Below are 26,063 nucleotides of genomic sequence, written 5' to 3'. Positions count from 1 at the left end.
ATGAAGTCTTTCATTCTGTAGCGGGGGAAGACCAACTCTTTCCCACTTTTTTTTTTTTTTTTTTTTTTTTTTGATTTTCGAGACAGGGTTTCTCTGTGTAGCTTTGTGCCTTTCCTGGAACTCCCTCTGTAGACCAGGCTGGCCTCGAACTCACAGAGATCCGCCTGGCTCTGCCTCCTGAATGCTGGAATCCGGGTCTTTCCCACCTTTTAAGAATGCTCGGAATTGGTCAACTACAGCTTTCTGGAGGGGCTCCCTGCACGCTTGCAGAGGTTTAGGATGTACATATTCAGCTTGGATTTCAGCCAGAAGTCCGAGTCAACCTTTGAACTGACCTCCAGTTCGTCTCTCAGCCAACTCCCCCCACACCCCGCACCACCCTCTAGTAACCCACCCTCAAGAACTGTAGCCGACTTGACTGTGACTCTTCAACTCAACCATTGGAATCTAGGTTTCCTTTTTCATGCTGAGGCTTGGAAATGTCTTCTTAGTGACCACTAGTAAGCAGAAGTAACCCTAAGGCCTCCATGTCTGTTTCTCCTTTCTCAGACCTCAGTCTTGGGTTGTCTATATCTAGGACCTGAAAGCAATTGTATTATGTAGTTTACTTGGGTTTTTGTTGTTGTTGTTTGTTTGTTTTTAGTTTTAAACTGCAAGAAGGTAAAGCTTGTAGGCGATAACCCTTCGGGAGCCAAAGCTGAAATCCCATATCAGAGCTACAACGTTTAGGAAATTGTAACCTGTGGAATGTTAGGAACTAGTCAAAAGGACAAACCTACCTGATTTAGTGGTATCAGTTCGCATGTGTTAAATGCATTTCATTTTGTCTTTCCTTGCTAGCCCTTCCAGGCTCCACCTCCCCTCCTCTCTGAAGGGTTGAGGAGTAGTCTACTTGAGATTTTTTTCCTTTGAACGAGAGCTTGTTCTTTATACTGTGTTGTGTTAAGAGACGTACTCGGTGTCTGAATAGCAGAAGCCATCCTCCTCCCTGAGGTGGAGGGAAACTCCAACGCCTTTGGCAGATGCTTTGCTTCCTAAGCTTTAGATTGGCCTTAAATTCATCATTGAACATAATCAGAATAAAGCTCTTAGAGTCTTCTTTGCCTTGGCCACTTAATTATGACTGGAAGGTATTCTAATGCAGAAGTGTAGGGAAAGTGAAAACGGGATTTTTTTTCTGAGGTGGGACAGTAGAGATTTTTTTTTTTAATGAAGTGATTAAAAGAGGTATCTATCATCTATCTACCTATCTATCTACTTATCTATCTATCTATCATCTATCTATCTATCTATCTATCTATCTATCATCTATCTATCTATTGTGATACAGAAAACCACAGTTACATGAGCTTTCTTGTTGAACATGAGTGTGCCTATTGAGAGATTTCTATAACACAAACTTAACACTAGAATGTTCTTTCCTCTTTTCAGACTTTATCAAGAGCAACCAAAGGTCCCGATTAAGGTTTGAAAACAAGTTTCAAACACTGTTTCCCTGGTGGGGAGATCCTGACTACCAAACAAATAGACTTCAAAAGGACCACGCAACTTGCCATAGGCCACAGACAAATATTTGCTGTTACCGGAGTAGTAGGCAGGACAGGGCCACTTTGCCCTTCACTGGTAGGAGACCTTGAGGACCAGTATCAATTACCACCATGAAAAGTTTTCCCAGGAGATATTAGGCTCACATATCTTTCCCCATTAAGTTCCAGTCTGAAGTATGAGGATTCATTTCAAGGGTTGAATTAAGGAAAAGAACAGAAAGCTAGCTAGGAGGAAGGACTCGCAAAGAGAAAGCCCAGCAGCTAACTAGGAAAGCATAGACCTTCTCCCATTTGTACTGCACATCCTGAAGTATGCTCTGTTAACTGGGACACGGCTAAATCTAATTCGTATGACTCCTGAAGAGAGAGAAAACAACACCATACAAGCAGGTGTTTTCCTCTGTCCACAGAGTAGCGATTTCTATGGGACAGTTTGAGACACAGAATTTTTAAGGATGTTTATAAGCCATTGGGTTTCTAAGCAAAAATGTTCACAGAAGAAATTCTGGGCTAACAAATGGAACCTCATTTCAGCTTCCATAAATGGGCTGGGGGATGTAGCTCAGTGGTAGAATATGCTTAGTATATGTAAGGCCCTAGTTTTGACTCCCCAGAAACACACGCTTATACATAAATAAATAGGGTTTTTTTTGTTTGTTTGTTTGTTTGTTTTGGTTTTTCAAGACAGGGTTTCTCTGTGCAGCTTTGGAGCCTTTCCTGGAACTCACTCTATAACCCAGGCTGGCCTCGAACTCACAGAGATCCACCTGCCTCTGCCTCCCAAGTGCCGGGATTAAAGGCGTGCGCCACCACCACCCGACAATTTTTTAAAATTTCTTATAATTTATTTGTATTTTATGTTCACTGTTGTTTTTTGCCTGCACGTGTGTCTGTGTGAGGGTGTCAGAAACCCTGGGACTGGAGTTACAGACACGTGTGAGCTGCCACACGGGTTGGGAATTGAACCCAGGCTTCTCTCTAGCCCTCTAAACAAATAGATTTCTATCCTGTTTAATTTGAAAAATAAAACAAAACAAAACAAAAACCATTCCTCACCTGGCCAAGTTGCAAGCTTAGTATAAATTCTCACTATAGCCTGCCTATGTCTTTAAACTGTAATGCAAATTTTATTTTTAAATGATGGCAAACTCATGATGAAATGAGATGAAAGTCTCAGGTCTGTGTTACTAGGCTTTTTAAGAGAGGAACCATTTGCTTATTAACTCAACTACTATTTGCTTATTAATTCAGTTTGCTACTGTACTTCATACTATACTCAGGTTATAACCCCAAAAAAGAAAATCAACCACACATACTGTTTCAAGTGCCTCTTAGTTTTGATTGTTTTTTAGTTCTTTCATGAGACAATATCTCGGTGACGATTAAGCTTGATTCTCAACTCAACAGGAGTTAGAATCATCACGGTCTTGTCTCAGAGATTTCTCTAGATTACATTCATAAGTGGGAAGACCTCTGCAGGTGTGGGTGGTGCCACCTGATGAGCTGGGGTGTTGGACTGAATGAAGAAGAAAGGGAGCTAAGCAGAATCGACTTCCTGACGGCAGATGCGAGGTGACCAGCTGCTCCGAGTCCCCGTCACTCTGCCTCTCCATCATGATGGACAGGAAACACACTTCTTCCTTGAGTTGCTTTTGGTGGGTATTTTGTTGCAAAAACAAAACAATACAGTCTCCCTATGTAATCCAGACTGTCCTTGGACTCACTATGTAGCTCAGGCTAGTCTCCAGTTTAGTCCAGATTGTCCTCAGACTCACTATGTAGCTCAGGCTAGCCTCCACTTATTCCTCCTCAGCCTCCAAATTCTGGGCGTTACAGGCATGTGCTATCATGCCTGGTTTGCAGATGTCTCTAATTTTTGAAAAATGAACGCAAGATTTCAATTGCCCTTTAATTCTTGAGAACTGAGCTCTATCAAAAATGCTATGAAACAATTCTATTTATTATTATTATTTTTTTAAGGAATTAGAAGGGAACAAAAGACTACTTAACCCTAATTTCTCAATGAAGAAAGTTTCCTCTATTATAACTGATACCTACTCATTATATGAGGCAAACCCACTAGCTGTGAAATCCACCCACTCACTATGAGACACACCCACTTGATATGAGACCCACCTACTTGCTGTGAGACCCACCCACTTGCTATGATACTATGTTGGAGATAAACAAAGTAAATTCATTTTATCTTCAATATGGAAAAGTCCTTCAAATGGTTAAATGTGGTCATCAACAGCTTTCTTTCTCTGGGTAAACTATCTACAGTCCTTCATTGCCACATAGTTTCTGAACCATTTACCCCTCTGGCTGAGTAGCAAATGGCCTCTCTTTTATTTCTATGCCTAAGCCACCAATGAAAATATTTTCATTTTTTTTCCTTCTATGATACCAAGCATCTAACCTCTATTTCTGAACATTTCTTTGTCTGACTGTATGCTTTTACATCTAGATGGATGTCAAAGGTCTTCTGTAACTTAAGCAATATTCAGTTTGAAAAGACCAACAGCACTTTTGGTGGGCGCAGTTCTTCGGGAAGAAATCCAGTTGACTCGGCGGAGACTGTGGCGTGAGAGGGACTCAGGACTGTTTTTGAGACGTAGGCTTATGTAGGCTTTTACACAGTTACCTCCCATCAGGGTAAACAGTGATGCGAGACTGACCCCGAAGGTTATTATATTGGAAAGCAGGGGAAGGAAGAGTCCGTTCTACATCTGAATTATAATATAAAATACATCATCTACACGAAGATGATATTTCTGATCACATGCTAACTAAATTCACTGGGAGAAGGGCAGATAAGGCTGAGGTCACAAAGGAGTGGAGGTCTGGGGAAGCTAAGTGAGTCTAAGTATTCAGTGTTACATGTGAAATAGAATTGTTCCCCCTGTCCTCTGTAATGCCTACTACTTATCTTGGGGCCACACAAAGTAAGCCTATTTACTCTTTAGTATGGAAATCCTTAGAATAGTTAGATTAACTAACTTCACTTTCTGGGTAAAATGTCTGCAGTGTCTTCACAGAATTCCCCAGCAGCTCAAGAGATGCAGATGACAGCTAGAAACTGACCGAAAGATTAAAGTGTCCTTTGAAGAGTGCAGCACCAGGGGCCGGCTGCGGAAGTAACGTAGCGCCTGGAATCCCAGCCAGCCGCATGGGCTTTGCTCACAGAATCTGGAGACAAGAGCATGCAGAAGCGGCTAAGACATTATTAGCTTGACTTTTAAAGAGGAGTAGCTAAAGAGAAACAGCACCCCTAAGCCTGGAACATATTTCATAAAGTTTTTTTTTTGTTTGTTTTTTGGTTTTGGTTTTGGTTTTTGGTTTTTTGAGACAGGGTTTATCCACGTAGTTTTGGTGCATTTCCTGGATTTTGCTCTGTAGACCAGGCTGGCCTCGAATTCACAGAGATCCACCTGCCTCTGCTTCCCCAGTGCTGGGCTTAAAGGTGTGCGCCACCACTGCCCAGCTTTTGTGTGTGTGTGTGTGTGTGTGTGTGTGTGTGTGTGTGTGTGTGTGTGTGTGTGTGTTCTGGTTACTATATTTTAAACTGATAGTCTTTTAAACATGTTCTAACTCCCTGACTAACTTGAAAAACACCTTAAGAGAAATTTGAAAAGCGTGTTATTTGAAAAGCCCATTCATCTTAACAGCAAACCTTTTGTATGAAGTCATAAAGACTATTTACCCTTAGCTGAAGAATAAAAAGTTCAGAGGGAGTCCAGAGGAAGGCTGAGAGCATAACTGTTGCTCACTACAGAGCAACCTCCAGAGAGACTCACTTAGAAATTACTTCAGGAGTCTGGAATACCAAAAAGGTGTAGGTGGGTACATTTCTTTCCGTCCTGCTCAGGCATTTCACTTTCAGCTCATACTTTCCTCTGGCTGCATTGCTACCTAAAAATATCTCTTACAATTTAGCTCTTCATCTCGTACTTGACATTCATGATGCAATTTTAAAATAATTTGTAAAGTCACAGTAGATAGGCAGAACTAAATATGGACTGAAGAGACATGAATGGTCCTTTCACCCAGATTTGGTCATTTCCCTCTAAAGCTAACATTATTAGTAACTTTGCTACTGTCCAACGAGACGGCTGGTCTACAGCTTAAAAAAAAAAAAGCATAAAATTCTTTATGTTCATCTACCTACTATTAAATAACCAAGACGGATGTCTGTTCTCAACTAAATGTCTGTCTAAAGGCAGTAAGAAAAATGACAGATCCTGGATGACCTAGAGAACATTGGCAAATGCTCAAAGTTACTAAAAGACGTCTCTAACTTATTACTGATTATTGTTTTCAAGGAGTCTGTTTAGGGGTCAAGAGAGATGTCTCAGTGGTTAGGAGCACTGGCTGCTCTTCCAGAGGTCCTAGATTCAATTTCCAACACCCACATGACGTACAAACCTGTGGAGACGTATATTCAGGCAAACACTCATTCACATGAAATAAAAAAAAAAAATCCACTTATGTGAATTGTTTGGACTTTAGAAGTGGACTTTATTCTGTCTGTTGCTGTATCCCTAGAACCAAACATCTGCTTGGTGACCAAATGAAGTGGCCCAAAGTGTCGTCTTTACTAGTAATGGGATAGAGACGGCTTAGTAGTAGGAAGACAGTACTCAGCACTTTATAAACCCAGTTATGTATGCGGTATCTGAGTCTTCCTTACATTGACCCAGATTATAAATGAAGAACTGAAGGGCCCTTGAATAAGGAGACAGCTGTTTAGGCTACACTGTAGTGTGAGATGACCGAGCTTCATCTGGAGGAACAGCCGTGGAATTGGCTGACTCATGTCAAAGCTGGAGCTGTCAGCCCCTGAGCACAGGCCAGATGGGGGCCTCTGACTCCTCTCTCAAATGGCCACATGGTATCTGACCTATTACAAAATATAGATGAAATGTCCCCCATCGGCACAAAGCAAAAACGCAGATGGTAGGGACACATTATCTTTTTTCTCTTCCCCTGGCTGTTAAATGACTTCCTAGTGGTTAATGGTTAAGAAGCAGGGCTGCTCTTTCCACGGCAGCAAAGCTCTCCCCTCAGAGAGTACAGTGCAGCAGAGGGCGGCTGCTTGGCTGGCCACAGACCCGTCAGCCTAGCTCTCTCTGCTCTTGACCGGGAAGGATGTAAAGAATGTCTTCAGTCCAAGTGAGTGTGTGCAGAGTTGGAGGGGATAGAGGCAGAGAGCCTGAGACTCTCTGCCAGCTCCACACATGAGCGTCCCTCCGTGGACCCTTGGATTTTTCTGAAACGTTCCCTGGCACGAGACATTGACCGGTTCAGTCTGACTCTGGATACATTTAGGTTTTCAGAAAGTCTCTCTTTGGTCATACTCTTGCCTTTGGAACGCATCAGAGTCCATTTAATTCCTCTTCAAATATCTGAAGAATGCTGGCAATCCCTGAGCATCCATAAATCCTCTCCTAGGCGAAATACCCCAAGTTAATTGTTCATTATATAACAAGGGCTCTAATTGCTCTCACTAGTCCTGCTCAGCGTTCTCTAAATAGGAAAATCTTGACCTGAGCATAATATTCTAGCTGTGCTCTGACAAAGGCGGCGAGGACGGAGGACAGAGGACTATTCTCTCCTCTGCTTGGAACGCAGCTCTTCTGCTAATGTGGCCTGAGATTGCATTCAGGTTTTTTGGCAGTCATGATACGTTGATGATTCACACTGAAATCACAGTCAACTAAACCCCTCGGGTGTTTTTTCTTTTTTCCTTTCTCACATGAATGGCTGATAAGTCAGTCACACCTCCCTGGTGGTGGTAGGTCAGCCGAGCTTTGAACAGAGGAATTCACATGTATCACTACTGAGATTAATCTCCTAAATTTTGCTTAAGGTTTTTTTTTTCCCCATGCTGGTCCCTGTATTTTCTTCCGTAGCAGCTCTGATTATGTTACCCCTGCCCAGAGCTGCTGATGGACCTCCAGTTCTCACAGGATTGAGTCCTGACCTATCAGACGGAGCCTCCAAGGCCAGCTTCACCTTCCCATTCCCCTTCTTGTCAACCAGTGCTCCCAACTCTCCAACTAGTGTGCAAGGTGACTTTCTGGATGTACTTTCCCAGGGGATTCCTCTCCACCTTTCAGTTATTATCTATCCTTAAGAGACATGAGTTAAAACTCTCAATCAGATTACCAAGTCCTTGAACACACAGTGTATGGTTAGCTGGAGGAGACAAGACCCGGTTTAGACTTCTTTTGCTCCCAAAAAAGTATTGTTGGTTTTGATGAGAAAAAAAATGATATTCAAATGGTCTCTCCGATCTCTTGCACTCTCCCTTGCTCTCTTTTTGGTTTTCCAAGACAGGGTTTCCCTGCGCAGCCCTGGCTGTTCTGGAACTCACTCTGTAGACGGGACTGGCCTTAAACCCAGAGATCTGACTGCTTCTGCCTCCTGAGTGCTGGGATTAAAGGTGTGCGCCACCACGCCTGGTTAACATTTAAACTCTTTCTCCAAAAATGGCTTCTCTCTTGATTGTTTTTTTCCTCTGAGCTCTAGATAAGTAGCTGAGGTGGATGTTGGCTTTGGCTTACTTGAAAGAGTAGGTCTTTGGGAGAGAGAGGGACAAGCCCGGCTTTACCCAAGCAAGCCCACAGCCACAAAAGCTTGTCTAGAGATAGCATCACGAGGCTTGTTCTCCAGAATTCCCCAACAACCACTCATGCCGTCAACACAGCAGTGTGTCGAGAGCCCAGCTGGCAGGACCGCAGGAGCACATGCACCAGGCACTCTTCCCAATCACTTGCAGGGACACCGATGAAAAAGTGGAACACGATCCTGGAGTAAAACCTTTCCATGTACCTTACACTTACACCCAGTTTCCAAGAGTCGGGAATAGATGTGAGTCTTTCCTTCATACCAGGCCTCAGGCAACTAGGGACAGAGCCTGCGGCTTGGGTTTGCAAAAGGATGGAACCCATGACATCATCTTTGTAAAAAGGTATGCTTGTCAACTGTCTGCCTGAGGATCTGTCATCCCAAATGGTGAATTTAAGAGGCACTTGGCAAGTTACTTCTCAAGCATACTATTTATGTACCCTCTACCTGATTCTATGCCATAAAAGTACTTTGAATCACACACACACACACACACACACACACACACACACACACACAAATGAAGAGTTGTTATCAATAATATCAGCAGTGATAATATCAGAGTTTGTTTATTTGATGAATATTTCCCTAATGGCAGGCAGCGTCTTAGACACTCAGGTAGCATTTCTTAATCATTTCTGTAGATGTGGTCTGCGCTTCCTTAAGGAGTTCACAAAAGAATGTGATTATTACTACAACAGAGTGAGTATAGGGTGCTGGGATGCACACACATGATGCACACGTACAGTATAGCTACCCCTGAGTTTAGGTAAAAGACAGAGCTTAAGCAAAGTCCTTAAGGATGAACAAGAATTATTTAGTCATCCATCCATCCACCCACCCATTCATCCATCCATCCATCCATCCATCCATCCACCCACACACTCATCCATCCACCCATCCATCCATCCATCCACCCACCCACCCATCCATCCACCCACCCACCCACCCATCCATCCACCCATCCATCCACCCACCCATCCATCCACCCATCCATCCACCCATCCATCCACCCACCCACCCATCCATCCACCCATCCATCCACCCATCCACTCACCCACCCACCCATCCACCCATCCACCCATTCATCCACCCACCCACCCATCCATCCATCTAAAATGTGCTTGAGTTAGAACTTATGAATGAGAAGTAGCACTTGATGGAGAGGCTCCGTAGACAGTAGACCCACAAGGATCTACTGTCACTCGGTCCCAGTCACTTCATCCTTCTCTTTGATTGTCTTGGTGCCTCTTGTGGAAACCCAAAGTGCTGCTTCTAATTTCCCTCTCCTTTGTCATTTTACACACCCATCCTTCTGGCTGTGACAACCCAGTGGAACTCAGAATGCAATCACCACTGGTCCCATAAGTGAGTGAGACTGGTTTTTGTGAATGCCTTAAGGTTTCTGAGTATTTCAAAAGCGGCAGCATCCATGGACAAAGTTGTCCCTGCCCAGGCTTAGTTCCCAGGCTGTCTTCTATCCATACCGACATCCTTGATTATCTCAGGCAAGTTTCAAAGCTTCAAATAGATTCTGTAAACTGTCAACTTCTCTGAACTCTAATCCTCCTCGGTGTCTGCACTTGGGTGTCTAATAAAGAGCCTACACTTAGCATGTCAAAATAAGATGTCCTCCCTCTCCCTGCTCCCCCAGAGTCTTCTGCTTCTCAGCAAAGGGTTGTTTTATTCTTTCAGGCGTACAAGTTATAAGCACCCTTATATTTTCCCTTCCTTCCTCTCCCTCCTCCTCCCCCTCCCCCTGTGTCTCTGTCTGTCAGTCTGTCTGTCTGTCTGTCTGTCTCTCTCTCTCTCTCTCACACACACACACACACACACACACACTGTTTACCCAGCCTGTAGCAAATGTGTTAGCTCTTTCTAAAGAGACCCAGAATCCAACCATTTTCGCCCCCTCTGCCCATTCAGCCTCTATGAGATCTAGCCTGATTTTCTGCAATGCATTCCCTGCTGGTCCCCAATTCCTTCTTCACCCTGCCTCCCTGTTTAGCCTTTTATTAACATGTATCTTTAAAAAATGCATTATATCAATCATTTGTCTAAAATCTCCAATAACTTAATACCACTCAGGATGAAAACTAATGGCATTATAAGCAAGTCAAATCAATTGGTGCAAATTGGGATTTTTTTTTAAGTATAAGAAGATACTGGAAATAATGATTTGACTTTAAATGATGTGGGAGTGAATCTGGACCTCCCTGTGGTACCTGCTTTCCAGATGCCGCCTGTTTTCCCACTGCTCTCCATCATCTGTCTGATCTCACCTATCTTGACCACTCTGGTTCAGCATCAGCTGCCTCACGCTCCTGAGAGCACCAGGCCCTTGCCTTTTCCTGCACAGGCCTGTGGCTCACAACTTTCTATAGTCTTCATGAGGCTTTTCCTGGGGGGCTCCGCCTAAGCATCCATCCTCTTTCTGCACATCTCTTCACTTTCCCTGCCCAGCAATTCTCCTTACCACTCACCCAAGTCTACAGGGATAAACAAACAAAACCCCCAAACTTTCTGAAAATTGGAGTTTTTTCAACTATTTATGGGGAGAAAGAATGAACTATGAATATTTTGAAAGGATCACTACTTAGTACATGTGTAACATCCAGCACAGGCAATAAACATTTCATAGTTACTTTCATATAATTCAGTTCCAGTTCAACAAATGTATCTTAGACATTAACTTCTTATAGGAATCTGTGCTGGCTAGGACTTTGGGGGCTGGTATCCACAGACTGAATACAATGATACAAAGAACAATGGCCCTCAATGAACAAACACTATGTGAGTGGAAGAGATCGGAGGTATGTTCCAAAAGGGAGAGAGTCCCCAAGCTCCCACACACCTCTCACCTCAGGTCAGAAGCAATCACTCCCACATCATTAATATGAGTCACTTTCACAGGTTTATGGAGCTCCCAACACTTAATACCCTTAATCCCTGTTCTGGTTTTAAGGGTTCTCTATTTCTTGAAGCTGCCTCATAGGCTTGAATACACCTGACTCTCACGTATCTACGTCTCATGTGTTCTTCATCATTAAACCTCAATATTTCAATGACTCACTACAAAAAATTTGACATTTTGTAATCTGATTTCTCAAAGTTTCCAGAATATTTTGACTAAATGTTGGCCAAGTTAAAGCGTCAGACAGAATAAGTACAAAACAAACAAATGCAAAACAGACTTTTTAAAAAAGCCAACCAGGGTGTTATTTTGTTGGGGGAAAAGTTTTCTCAGGTGGCTGAGAGATGGCTCAGAGGTTAAGAGCACTGGCTGCTCTTCCAGAGGTCCTCAGTTCAATTCCCAGCACCCACCTGGTGGCTCACAACCATCTCTAGTGGGATCTGGCGCCCTCTTCTGGCATGCAGGCATGCATGCAGACAGAACACTATACATAATAAATAAATCTTAAAAAAAAAAAAAAAAGTGCTTGCACAAGCATGAAGACTTGTGTGTGGGTCCCCAGCTCCTGCACACAAGCTGCATGTGGTGCCGAGCTAGTGCACTGGTGAGTGTGTGTAGAGTCAGGTGGGTCCCTGGAGCTGGCCAGCCAGTCGAGCTAAATTGGTGAGCTCTAGGTTAAGGGAGAGACTCTGCCTCACAAAAAGATGGAGCGTGATGGGGGGAAGATGCCTGACATTAACCTCCGGCCTGCACACTTGTGTGTGTATATCTGTACACACACAACACACATGCATACTCTCTCTCCCCATCTCTCTATCTCTCTGTCTATGTCTGTCTGTCTCTCTCTCTCTGTGTCTGTCTGTCTCTCTCTCTCTGTGTCTGTCTGTCTGTCTCTCTGTCTCTGTCTGTCTGTCTGTCTCTCTCTCTCTCTCTCTCCTCAATCAACCAGACATCTGGACATCTATGTTTGGCCCTCCTCCTTTTCTGTAGCTTCTTTAAATCATTTTAACCAACAACCCCTGTGTGAGTTTTGTTTAAACTAGAGGAACTTTTCTCTTTGAATAGGTGCCATTATACATTTTTCGCTATAATCCTTAAGGAAAGGAATACCTTAGGCTGTACATAATCACATTGCTGTATGTAGCTCTACACAGCATTATACAATTATAGCTGAGGGTGAACTTCAAGGAGACAAACACACTAATACATTAGATAACTGACTGAGGAAAACTTCTCTGTTACTAGTTAGGTGAAAGGGACTCCCCTCCGCTCAGAAATCAAACCAAAAGGCACGCTCCATGACACTAGATTGCACACTCCTTCCTATAGGACTTTTTTTTTTAAATCAGTGGTTCTCAACCTGTGGGTCACGATCCCCTTGGGCTTTTCCACAGGGGTCGCCTAAGACCATCAGGAAACACAGATATTTACATTAAGATTCACAACAGTAGTAAAATTAGTTATGAAGTAGCAACAAAAATAATGTTATGGTTGGGGGTCACCACAGCATGAGGAGCTGTATTGAAGGGTCGCAGCATTAGGAAGGTTGAGAACCACTGTTTTAAATCATCTGAGGTAATGTTAAATCTTCACTTGTGATAAGTATTTTTAGAGCATAAGAAAACAGTCAGTTCTTAACCCAGAGTATATAATGCAACTCATTTCAAATCACCCATCAGTCCGGATGTTTTCTACAACCTCTAACAATCGCAGAGTCAGTCTGGTTTTACTTTTATCTTCTACTTGATGAATTCTTCTTTAATAGTTTGCTCCATGTATTTACTGGGGGGCGGGTTATAGGCCACAGCACATGTGTGGGGGTCAGCACAATTTGCATCAGCCACTTTTCCCCCTTCCACTCATGTGTCCTGAGGATCAGGCTTAGGTCATCAGGCTTGGTGCAAGTCTCCTTAGCTGCTGAGTCGTCCTGACAGCCTTCTTCTCTACTCTGAAGTTATATGAGAACTTAATCATACCAATAATTTCAAGGTAAGCTCAGTATCCCATCTCTCATATTGGCCAGCTCATCGCTTCCTTGGCTCTGAGTTACTCCGACTCACCATTGTTATGTCTACGAAATGACCAATAGGGTTCTTCTCGATACAGACTCTTTCTACATAGCCCCCCCCCCCCCCCCCCCGCCATCTTGGAACTCACTATGTGGATTCAGCTGACCTCAAACTCACAGAGGTTCCTCCGCCTCTGCCTCCCTGGTGCTGAGATTAAAGGTGTGCGCCACCACCACGCTCAGTTTCAGTGGGGTTCTTGAAATAAAATAGGTTGCAGTATGCTTACAGAGTCCTTCCCATCAGAAGGCTACATGGATATTAGCTCACCATTCCGACTTATCACTGCTACTATTGATGAGCTCACCATTCCAACTTATCACTGCTATTGTTGATGAGACAGGCATGAGCAGATGTCAGGCACTGAGGAAAACCACAGTTAACTAAAAGAGCATTGTTCAGAAAGCATTCCCACCCCTGTATTAGTTTGTTTTATCCTTTAAGTTAAAAAAAAAATCCCAAGCATAGTTTAACCCAGAAATGTAGATACATGAAAAAATTCAATCAGCTGACCGTTTTCTCCACTACAGACTTTGATCACCAGCTATTAGAATCCGAACTTTTCAATATCCTGAGGAGACAACTAAATGCTTGGACCTTGAAGGGCATGCCATCTACACAACGTATTTGGGGATTAATCATATACTGCCCCGGGTTACTAAACAATTCAGTCCATAAATGACCGCTCACCTGCAAAGAAGAGGAATCTGCATGGTCCCCGTGTCTTTCACACAACTTGTCACAGGCACATTTCAGCTTCGTGTGTGTATTGGGAACAGAAGTCAGGAAGACAGGGTCCAGTGGGGTAGTTGTAGGAAAGCCATTTAAACTCTCCAGCCATCAAATTACACACAAGTGGTATTCTCATCCCCTGTCGTCATCATCCCCCCCACCCCCCGCCCCCCGCCCCCCGGGTGGCAGTAAAGTCCTTTTCAAATACTGTCATCGTAGTGAAGTGGTTTTTTATTGATCAGCAAAAAATTGGATTTGATCACTCTGTGTCATAATAATTAACATCCAATTTCATTTTACTTTTTTTAGAAGTTGAAGGACACGTGACTCTGGGGGTTGGAGAGAGAGTCAGTGAACTGTTTGCTGTACAAGTGTGATAATCTGGATTCCGTCCCCAGAGCCCACGTAAAAGCTAGGAATCCCAGTGCTGGGGTGGGCGGAGGAGACAGGGGGATCCCTGGGGCTTTCACCTAACCCGTGAGCTACTGGTTCCATGAGAGAATCTTTCTCAAAACACAAGGTGGGAGTGATGGTGTAAGACAGACAATGTCTCCCTCTGGCCTTTGCACACGTGTGCACACATGTGCATACACACAAAAGTGCATATACATGCATAGTACAGACACACACACACACACACACACACACACAGGACCCTAAGTTACAGATGTTGTTCACTCATGAGAACTTTCCAGAAACTCAGCCATTGTCCAGTCTATCAAACATAAATCGCTTCATAGTTTTTAAAAGTAGCACCCTCTTGTTGACATTCTCCATGTCCTGTGTTGTTTTATTTTCTCCTTAGTGTTTATCATACTCTGGTACCTGATACATTTTATTTATTCTCAATTCCCCAACCCCAACCCACCTACCCCTGCGTTAGCATCTAAGTTTTCATTAGGACAGGGAAATTCTGTCCAGTTCACTGATCCACCACTAGCATCTAGAGTGGGTCCTGACACACAGCAGCTTCAAAGTTACTTAGATGACTGGGCAGGTGGACATTGGCATCCTTATTAATTGTCCCTCCCTGTCTTTGTCTTCTATTACCCCCAACTTGGTTTCTCTGTGCCAACCAGAACTTCTGCCTCTCACCGACTCTCACTCCCTCTTACCCCCTTTTACCCCCTCTCACTTTCAATTTAAGAACATTTTTCTGCTCTTTCCCAGCTTATCACCCTCCCCTCCATTCATCCGAACTACGTATTTATTGACTGCCGAGATGAGCCAAGCAATGTCCTACGTGCCGAGGAAACAGTCGTGAATGAGGTTGATAAAATCCCTATCCTGTGAGCAGACATTGTCTATTCCAGGACCGCTTGGAGACCTCTCTCCTTTTGTGCTCTTGGCTTCCCTTACTGCTGCCTATGACTCTACTTTCTTCTCTTTGAGTGTGATATATTCACTATACTCTGGAGGGGGGAAAAAAACCTATGTGATCCAGTTGGTTGTGATCCAAATTTTGTGCAGAATGCTTTTTTAATAACCAGTTAATGGAGTAAGCAGAGAGAGAGAGAGAGAGAGAGAGAGAGAGAGAGAGAGAGAGAGAGAGAGAGAGAGTGTCTGTCTCATCCACCGTTGCTGGAAGCCTGGAAGACTGGGGGATCCTGAATGATTCACTTTCCTACATTTTCTCTGCCCAGGGGTGATATGGGGGGAGGGGGGCTCTTTTCATCCTGCCAGAGCCTAATAGACTCACCATCTTCAGCTCCAAGCTGGTTGACAGAGAGTCTTGAAATCAACCCACCTGAGCCCCAGGCCTGTCTGTACCTTTCACGGGAGGCTTTGGCAGTGCTTTACTCCATCCCAGAATTTCCCACCTAGGGTGCTATGGAGCTCTGGAGTCCTGGCCGACCATCATTGGAATGCTGTTGAAAAGAGAGCCCATGGCCAAACAAATTGAACTGAATGCCGTGTTCCTTGTTCTCTCCTTGGTGCGCAAGGCAGTCAATAACGTCTGTGTTTCCAGTTGTTTAACTTTGTTGAACCCAGCTGTGGTTGTTCAACTTCGCTCACCAAAATTTCAGGGATGGGAAACTTAAACTCGACATTCGTATGTGGATAGTATTGGAGGTTGGGACTTTGAGCAGTCACTGGGATTACGTTAGAGGGTGACGGGGCTAGCAGTTTTATAAGAATAGAGAGACCCTCAGCTAGCAAGTTGTTTTGTGGACACAGGTGATGACCTTGACTTTGTTAGAATGCTGAGCAGAGGCTGGTACCATGACGTTGAACTTGGCAACCTCCAGAATTATAAACCAGATGCACATCTATTCCTGCAAATTCCCTGGACTGAGGCATTCTGTTATAGCGACAGAAAATCGATCATGACCCCAGTCCGTGTCTCCTGGTCTAGCTTGACCATTGGCTCTGTCCATGTTGAGATGCCAATGACATCTCAGAAGACATTGTTTCTTTGGAGAAAGCCGTTTGGAAAATTCTTCTTCCTCTTTATATCATCCAAATGAATAGCAGCAAATAAATGGCTTTGAGACAGTGAGGAAGAGGGGTGCCCAGCAGCTCTGGGGGCGTCAATATTAGAGGAAGAACATAATCTAGGGGGCAAACACTGAACTTCAGGTCAGAAGACCTGTGGCTTTGTTCCTAACTGTCCCACAGCTTACAAGTTGTCAGGCAGACCAAGCCACTTCTGGGTAATAGAGTCGTCCTCTGGGTAGGGGGTGTGCTTTAAAAAATAACCATCCTTTTAAACTACTGGCCACCTTCAGAAGTCTGTGTGGCAGGTTTAACTCCATGGTTTAAAAAGTAATCTTTTGGGGCTGAGTATGTGGCTCAATGTAGAGAGCTTGCCTAGCATGCTCAAGGCCCCGGGTTCAACCACCAGCATCTGTCTCCCACAAAGCAGCCTGGGTGGATTAATGCACCTATGTTTTTAAAGCCCTCTTTCAGAATGTGGTCCCTCCAGCTTTGTGGATGGAGACTCTTTAGATGTGCAGCTGTAAGGTCTCAAAGTTCAGATCCAGATTTCTGAATGAACCCTGGAAGCCAGCTTATGTCACGGGCACAGCTACACCTTCCTACTGAAGTTGTGGGCAAGTCGTATAAAATTCAGGAAGATAACAGATCTCTGCGCTTATTGGCAAGCAAGAAATGGAACTTGAGATGTCCTACTTGAAATCCGAGTTGCTCGCTTGTTTTTCTGAACACTGTGTTTCCAAAGATACAACCCGGTGATTTGCAGTGTTAGCTGCAAAATTCATGGGAGCTCAGCACAATTCATTCCGTCCAGCTTCTGTTCTGGAGGAGGGGTCAGTTCTCGATAGGCCCTAGGGGGCTTCCTTTGCCTCTGATCTTGAAGCAAGGCTCTCTTTTGCTCGCCAACTCAGCAGAGAAAGTTCAGGAGAGATATTCAGCTCACTGTTGTAAATACTGCTCTAGAGGATGCTAAGGTGAACTCATGTTCTCCTCACCATTCAAACAGAAGTCTGCTCAAACAGCAGGGTTAACCGAAAACGTTTACAGTGTGGATTTATCATCATTATTATTATTATTATTATTATTATTATTATTATTATTATTATTTTGGTTTTTCGAGACAGGGTTTCTCTGTGTAGCTTTGCGCCTTTCCTGGAACTCGCTTTGGAGACCTAGCTGGCCTTGAACTCACAGAGATCCACCTGGCTCTGCCTCCCGAGTGCTGGGATCAAAGGCGTGCACCACCACCGCCGGCCACAACGTGGATTTAAAAAGGTATCTGTCCCTTGAAATAACTGATAAAAATTGTAGTCCCTGCTTGGAATGTGATGTAAGCATTGGTGACAATAACTACTTGATATTGTGCATGACTGTGTGCGCGTGCACACTTGTGTTTATGTGTGGACGCCAGCGGACAAGCTTAGGTGTCGCGCCTCAGGGGCCGTCTACCTTTTCCTTTTTTTAAAGACAGGGTCTCACTGACCTGAAGCTTACCAAGTAGGCTGGGCTGCCTGGCCAGCAAGCCCTCAGAATCTGCCTATCTCTCTCTACCTTCCCCGGGCAGGGATTATAAGTGTGTGGCACCATGGCCAGCTTTTTTATGTGGGTTCTGGGATGGAAAACAGGTCGCTGTCCTTTCTAGGCTAACCCTCGGTAGACTGAGCTCTCCAGCAGTTTAGTTTGTGCTTACAGTACAGCCCAGGTAAGTATTGCATTAGTCATCTCTGAGTAACTGTGGAACCACTGTGGCACCTGCTAGTAAGCAGGTCCCCATCACCTGGTTGCTCAGTTTTCGCTGCTTTACAAATACATGCGGCCCAGGTAGCACTGAGGTGTAGAGAGCCGATATGAGCCTGTGGGCCAGTTCCGAAGCAGTTTGAGAGTTCAAACCATTCACTTGTTTTTAACACAAAGTGTTCTGCACGTAAGAAAACAAGGAGCCTATCTTATCTTTCTCTTTCCTGTCCTCGTATCTTTAAAAATGTCCATCATAACAGCGTATAAAGAAAGGACTTACAATATTAAGCGAGCTTTAAGGATTATTAAGAAGAATGGGAAACAGTGGCAGACCATGACCTTCCTGGTTCTGGTTTCAATATAGCACTGTTCTTGTGGGCTTTGGGCGTGAACCCCTAGAAACAGGCACTCTGTGTCAGAGACTCAAGGGAAGAAGAAATTCCCCTCCTCAACTTTGCATCAGGCGCCTGCAAGCAGATCCTCTACCCACCCAAAGCAGAACTGGTAGAGCTGAGAACAGTGCTTGACACACACCAGGGACTCAGTAAACGTTTGTGAAGTGCCACCATCTGGGAACCTTGTGAGTAGTTGTATGAACGATTGCTTCCAGCTGCTTATCTCGGTGCCTTTAGCCTTCGGGTCAGGTGCATTGGATGGATGCCCAACACCAAGCTCCCACTTTCTCAACCGGGGTGGTGTTGACATCTTGGGCTAGATAACTCTGTTGGAGAAGGAGTAGGAAATGCCGCCTGTGCATTGTCCAGGACTTAGCTTTCTCCCTGGCCTTCCACCCAGTAGATCCCAATGGTGTTCACCACTCCTCCCTCATAGGGCAAAAGTGTCTCCAGACATCAATAAACGTCCTGGTGCCAGGGGATTCTGTAAAACAAACCCTGGCCACCCGTCACATATCTAGTCTTTACGTTCATGGTAGCTATTCAGCATCAGAAAGATGATACTCTCACCACCCACCCCTTTCTCAATATTTTCCTGTTTTATTTTTTAATTATTTTATTTTATGTGTATGAGTGTTTTGCCTGCATGTGTGTCTGTGTACCATGTGTGTGCCTGGTGCCCATGAAAGCCAGAAGAGGGCATTGTATCCCCTAGTACCTGAGTGACAGACAGTTGTGAGCTGCCATGTGGGTGCTGGGACTTGAACCCGGGTCCTCTGGAAGAGCAGCCATCTTTGTGTGTACTCTCATATACCTAGGAAGAATTTCCCTGGGAGCCTCTATGACAGCTAAAAAGACATATTCCCCCCACAGGGAAAGGAATATGAAATTGGGGAAAATACATAGAAAGTGGACCTGTAACTGGCAAGACTGATTTACAGAATGAACATGGCCTGACTTTGGGCCCAGGAAAGAGGACAGACCTGAGTCCCTAAGTGGAATTCATGTATCTGTGAGCCTCAAATCGTCCTTTGTGTTAAAAGGAACTGTCCTTCTTTGCTTGCTACACATCCTTGGTGTCTTAACACCAAACCTCCAACGTGTGTGTGTGTGTGTGTGTGTGTGTGTGTGTGTGTACATGTGTGTACATGTGTGAATTCATGTGCATGTATGTGGAGACAAACATTGAAAGCAAGCATCTCCCCTAGCATGACTTTTCTACCTTATTTGTACGTGTGTAGTGCGTGTGTGTGCATGTGTAGTATGCATGTACATGTTTGTATACCTGCTCACAGAGAGCAGGGGCTGATGGTGGGCATCTTCCTCGATCACTTCCCTACCCAGTTTGTGTGCGTGTGTGAGGCATGCACAGTGTGTGTGTGTGTGTGTGTGTCTGTGCATCCAGAGCTAGAGGATGACATCAAGTATCTTTCACTAAGATTCTCAGCCTTATCTTTTGAGATAGCACCTCTCCTTGAACCCAGAGCTTGCCAATTGGCTAGATTCGCCAGTGGGCCCGCAGGCCTTAGAGATCCATCATGCTTTTTACAGAGGTGTGGAGGCTCCGAACTCGGATCCTCATGCCTGTGTCTCAGGCGCTTTACCAACTGTGCCCCCCCCACCACCACCACCAGGCTCTCCACCTCTCTTTTTGAGACAGGGTTTCTAACTGAACCTATGACTCACTGATTTGGCCACAGTGACTGGCCAACAAGCCCCGTGCATCCTCCTGTCTCCACCTCCCCAGCGCTGAGTGGCAAGCCTGCATCCTGAACCCAGCTCTTCCGTGGGGGTTCTGAACTAAGGACATCATGCTTGCAAGAGGAGCTCTTCGCCAGCTGATTTCTTCATGGTCTTTTGATGGACATATCCCCCCGCCCCCACCCCGGGCTTTGTTTTTATTTACTACCCATTTACGTTTCGAATACCAGGAAAATGCCACCATGTGCTTGCCAAGCAGGCTTTCTCCGCAATACAGTAAACATCTCTGCTAGCCAGAGGGACCAGCAGCCTTTAAACATCCTGAGCAGAGGGATGGCGCAAATGAAGAGAACCAGAATCTTAGAATCCTGACTGAAATCCAGCCAGTGGGCAATCTGCTGGAGAACAGCTACACATCCATGTCCAAGGGTGAGAAATAATTTATGACAAAGCTCCCCAAAAATTCTAATTTCATTCGTGTTGCTACAAGTATAGCTTCATGCTTTTAAAAAATGTGGGCTGGTAGCATTTTTCTACCTCTCTCCCCTTACGCTGTAGAATTAAACAGGTGCCCTTACCTCTCCTCCGGTGCATGGAAAAGCATTTGAGTATCTAGACGTGCAAATAGCTCCCTTCTTCACAACATCATCCTCCAGACCGAAAGTAGCTGAGCAGTTTGTGGCAAAGTACTTGTAAGGCTTCCACGTCTTGCCAAAGTCCTGGGACCGGTCCAGCACCATGGCCGCGGGCCTGGGGGACTTGAACACCATAATTAGGTGAGTAAAGTAGAATTCTGCTTCCAGGTCTAACTGGATCTTTTCTCTGTGCACGTCCTCCGCAGACTGCCACCAGGTCCGGGGAAACCGGAAGGACGAGTCTGCCATGGCAGAGGGCAGGTGGGCCAGGTGAGAGTGGGCCGCGTTACACTTGTCGCATTTGGGCTGCCGGCACGTGAGATCGGCGTTCTCGCTGTAGAAGCAGAACAGTTCCGTGGCGTTCTGACCGCAGGTGCTGTCTGCCCGGAGTTTTCGTCCCAAAGCCAAGTTTCCCATGCGAGGGTTGCAGGCCTTCTCACAGCGGGAGTTAGCTCCGGCTACGCCACTCAGTCCTGAGGAGGGGAGAGCGTATGTCATTCAAGACAAACCCATTGGAAACAGGAAGGAGCTGCTGATTTATCTACAACAGTCAAGATATCCTCCGAAGACCTTGGGCCTTTCTGTGTGAGGAGAAGCTACCAAACTGGACCATGAGCACTATCGGATACTCACAGTGATTCGTGTATACAAGTATGTGTGTGCTTGAGAGATAGATGATAGTGTGTTCTTGCGTGCAATTGGATGTGTGTACAAGTGAATGTGCACATGTGGAGGCCAGAATACCTTGGGTATTGTTCCTAAGGTATCTTGTTGCTTTTAGATTTATCATGTCGTGTGTGTGTGTGTGTGTGTGTGTGTGTGTGTGTGTGTGTGTATGTATGTATGTACCCAGAAGAGGGTACTGGATCCCCTGGAACTGGAGTTGCAGATAGTTGTGAGTCCTAGTGTTCGGTGCTAGGAACAGAACCCAGGTCCTCTGCAAAAGCAGCAAGTGCTCTTAATCACTAGGCCGTCTCTCCAGCCCTTCACTTTGTGTTTTTGAGACAGTGTTTCCCACTGGCCTGGAACTTGCCAAGTAGGCTCAGACTAGCTAGGGCGTGAGACCTGCAGATCTACCGGTCTCGGGCTCTCCAGTGTTGGGCTGTAAGTGTACTATCACACCTCACTTTTGATGGGCTTGCTAAGGATCGAACTCTGCATCTCATGCTTGTCTGACAAGCATTTTAGCAACTGAGCTTAGTCACCCCCCATCTCCTTCATTTTCTTTATATTGTTTTTTAACCAGTAAAGGAGTAATTCTCTAGGAAAATCAACACAAGATATTTCATAAATACACAACGGGAATGGGACCTCATTTCAGGTGGCAAAGCTAGAAACCACTGGATCTCAAATGTGTGATATCCATGTCTAATATTAACTAAATATAACTATTTAAAAAAAAAACACCTCCAAACAACCACATGACAGGAAAGGATACTGTCCCTGCTCTCTGCTTCTTAAATATTTCTACCTATGGCAGGTTTGTGTAGTACTTCCCTGTTAGCTTAGCTGGAGTATGGTGACAGTCTATCACACCAAACCTCTAACAACTGTCATGAACTAAACCTCGTCTTAAAGAGACTGACTCTCCCCCCGAAAAGTTCCCACCCACCTTAATGTTTCAGGAGTACTTAGAATGGTGAACAGTACCCACTGATTCACATTCTGGCTACGTGTCCTAAGCCTTTAATTTGGGTTTGTCGTTTTAATTACGAATACCATAAGCAAAAAAATTGTCCATTTAAGAAAAATTAAAACGCAGAGGAGAAGAAGGAAAAGGTAACCATACCCCAAATTCTGGCTAATTGGATGTTTCTGGTTAAGAGACAGACCTCTGAGTTGTTATCACAGGGGCATTGGATCGAGCCAAATGACAGCTTTGGCTGGAGAGGAGAGATTTCACACCGTGGCAATCACCACCTCACACAGGCTTGCAACCAAAATAAGGGGTTTTCTCGGGCATTATTTTTTAAGTGTCAAATGAAAATGTGCACCATGCCCGGACTCTGTTTGCCATTGTTCTGATTAGCGGGCGCAACAACAGCTGCCTGTGGCCAGAAACACACAAAACGCAGTGTGCTATGACTCACCTGTGAAGCATTCCAGGGGAAAAGCGCATACTGCCTGTACAAGTACCTTTGACTTGCAACACTCACCTTATGATGTTTATTTACAACCTCCCGATGCCTCCCATGATTTTTTTTTTGTTTTTGTTTTTGTCATAACATGGTTTGAAAAGGGGGAAAGTTTACGAAAAGTTCACTTCGGGGTTGTGGGAGCGTGGGTGTGTAATGCACAATCAAAGAGTGTGAGCAGGAAGAATTCAAGAGAGATCTTTAACAGTGAGACGTTTGACACAGTCTTGGGGGAAATAATGAAGGAAAGTTTCCACACCCTAATAATTTGACAATAAGCAGTTATCAGTGAGCAAAAACAGCGGCGACCCCTGAAGAACTGACTGTGGGAGGTACACCTGATGGAGGATGCAGACTCTCAAGCCAGCAGCTCTGAGGAGAGACTGGAAGCCGCCCAACCAAAGAGATGCCTGCCACAATGCTCTGAATCTTCCAGTCGGTTCCTCTAACCCACGCTCCGGTTTCTGGAGCAAGTCACGTCCATCTCAGGGAGGCTGAAGTCAGGGTGCCTCGCAATCTTTACCCTGTACCCCACTGTGCTGTACTTAGCCCAACTGAGAGAGCAAGGTGGCCTGTGAGAAGGGAGGCAGAGAAGCCGAGAGGGGCGCGGGGACTCAAAAACAGCGAGCCTGGAGCCGGTTGGCCTTAGAGCAGCAGTCCAAGAGAGCCAGGACCGGAGTAGGAGGGAGGGGGCATCTGACGGTTGCCAGTAGTCCAGTTACTGAGCCAAGGAGCAGACCCGCCTCCGACCTCCTGCAGAGCCTCGGCCAGGGTACCGATTCCCCAGGGGCGGTCAGCCAGCTCCGGGCAATCACCACCTGAGTGATCACCCCCCATGGTCCCCAGCTCCGAGTTCTACTGCGTTGCAGCCACCGGCCCGGGAAGAGGGCGCTCACCCTCACCCCAGGTGGCCCTACCTGCTTCCCAAGTACACAGAATGAGATCCGGGAAGGTGGTGGCGATCGCTCTAAAGGAGAGAGCGGTCTCGGCCCACGCACGCCCAGGGTCTCTGGGCCACCCCTCCTCGTCACTCCTCAGGCCATGGAGAGCCCGGGGATGGCGAGCTGGGTCCTTTGTTCCCCTCACCAAGTGCAAAGGCAGGGTTTTTTTTTTTTTTTTCCTTTTCCCCAAGCCAAACCCAGAAAGAAACACTGATCTCTCTATCTCCTGCAGGGCGTACCCAGGATATCTGGTTATTCAAGGACATGTGTTGCAGTTGCAGGGGGGAAAAAAAAAAATCAAGTGTTTGAAAGTGCGGAATCGCGGGCAAAGGAGACGGAACATGGCCACTCGCTTCATCCTCCGAGCTCAGGGCTCCCTGTCCGGGGTCCCCTACATCCCCCAGTCCCCGAGCTTGGGGGGTGGGGTGGGGTGGGGAGCAGGAGCAAGGGAAGAGGGGTGGGGGCCCGGCCGCGTCACCACCCACCTGCGGCCACCGCCGAGCAGCCCCAGAGCAGCAGCAGCCGTGCGCAGCTCCCCATGGCCGGGCAGCGGCGGGAGCGGGTGGGATGAAGCGGCAGCGGTCCTCGGGAGCACCGGGGGCTCTGTGGTTCTTCCTCCTCCCGGGGCGCCAGGCTCGCTTCAGTGGGCACCGTGGGTGCGGAGCCGCGGGCCGGGGCCGCGCCGGGCGGCGGGGTGACCGTCGCGCACCGGCCTGGCGGGGCCCGGGCAGCTCAGGAGCGGCGGGAGCCCCGGGACCATAGCCGGCCTGGCCGCTGCCCGCAGAGCGGCCCTGAGGGCGGGTGAGCCGCTCGCCCGGGGCTGGGCGCCCGCAGCCGACGCTGAACTTTGCGAGACCTTTCACTTCCCGGCCGCCGCCGCCGCCTCCCGGCCGTCCTCCTCCGCTTTTCCCACCTCCTGTGGCCGCCGCGGCTCGGTCCCGTCCTTCTCCATGGGCAGTTCCATGGGATGCATTTTTATTGCACCGACACCGCGGCGCTCCGGTGCCAGCCCTCCTCCTCCCCTCGCACCTCCACCCCTTCCTCCCGCCCGCCCCCCGCGCTTGACAGCCCGGGCGGTGCAGGCGAGCGGTCCGGTCGTCGTCGTCGTCGTCGTCACCGCCGCCCGGGGAGGGGGTCCCTGCCGCCCCCGCTGCGCGCATCTCCCCGCCTGACCTCGCGGGTGCCCTCCAGCACCCACGGGCCTCTCCTGGGAAGCAGTCTCCCACCTTCTCCAGGAACATTCCTGAGAGCAGTTGACTCCCTCCCGGATCAGGTCAGGGCATGCCAAGGGGCTTAAAAACCCGCGAAACAGGCGAGCTACTGCTTTCCAAAATCATCCAGAAAAAAACAAAAAACAAAAAAGAAAAACAAGCCTTCACCCCCTCCACTCCACGGCACCCTTTCTCTGGGAGCCCCCATGGTCTGGGTTCGGAACCCCCCAATTCAGCCTGGGGTACCGGCACTGAGCGTGCACCAAGTGCCAAGTGCCGCCTTTTTTTTTGGGGGGGGGGGGAGGTGCAGCCCAGCCAACAGCCGCTGCCTACAGGAGCCGAGGGTGTACCCGTTTTGGTGTAAAGGGTGATCTTTCTCACCAAACTCAAGGGTCTGAAAGACCAGAATCCCTGATCAGGGAATGGGCTGTTTAAGGACATCCCGGTCTAGGGCAGGGATGTAACAAAGAGGACGCCTGGGTCCTCCTCGGTGTACTCACGCATTTTCCAGAGTATGGTGTGCAGGGGAACAATAATGTTATGAAATATCTGACGCGGAGCAATTTAGCAGCAACCACAAAGCAGCTAATTGTAGCTCAGGGCTGGTGTTTATGGAAGAAGATTAAATAGCACTTCAGCCTGGGACTTCTGTAACTTCTCTGAAAATATAATTCTGCTTACACATCCCAGGAAACTGGCAAAAGTTAAGTCGAATGCAATTTTGTATTGCAGCATTCAGTGTGTGCCTTTGAATATTTTCCAGAAAATTAACTGCTTTACAGATAACATTCAGTTTATAAATCATCAGCATTATAGATGGGGTAGTTAGAGCTTGGGGGGGGGGGAGGGGGCAGGCACATGTAGATGCTATTTGTAATGGCCCAGCTGGGGACATACAAGTTTCTATCTCCCAGAAGGAACTGAGTTGAGGTTAGCATAAGCCACTCGGGAGGCGTTAACATTATTCTTTTGGCCAATAACTG

The 26,063-nt window shown here is 46.4% G+C and overlaps 1 protein-coding gene across 2 annotated transcripts in view; it reads right to left on the bottom strand.

Moving 5' to 3' along the window:
• Ntn4 (netrin 4) overlaps window positions 1–24,581 on the bottom strand; it is a 101,455-nt gene extending 76,874 nt beyond the window's left edge. Inside the window, exons 1-2 of one of the 2 annotated variants that reach the window (XM_059252996.1) lie at window positions 24,355–24,581; window positions 20,737–21,266 (exon numbers count right to left, since the gene is read on the bottom strand). In XM_059252996.1, the coding sequence (XP_059108979.1) occupies window positions 20,737–21,266; window positions 24,355–24,409 (585 nt within the window). In that variant the 5' untranslated portion in view covers window positions 24,410–24,581. Of the gene's footprint in view, window positions 1–20,736; window positions 21,267–24,354 lie in introns of those variants that run through there. The other variant, XM_059252995.1, reaches the window with a different exon arrangement.
• Window positions 24,582–26,063: the final 1,482 nt, after the last annotated feature.

This window comes from Peromyscus eremicus, unplaced genomic scaffold (genome assembly GCF_949786415.1).
Source record: "Peromyscus eremicus unplaced genomic scaffold, PerEre_H2_v1 PerEre#2#unplaced_816, whole genome shotgun sequence".
Classification (NCBI taxonomy): Eukaryota; Metazoa; Chordata; class Mammalia; order Rodentia; family Cricetidae; genus Peromyscus; species Peromyscus eremicus.
This window is presented reverse-complemented; position numbering and strand designations above follow the sequence as displayed.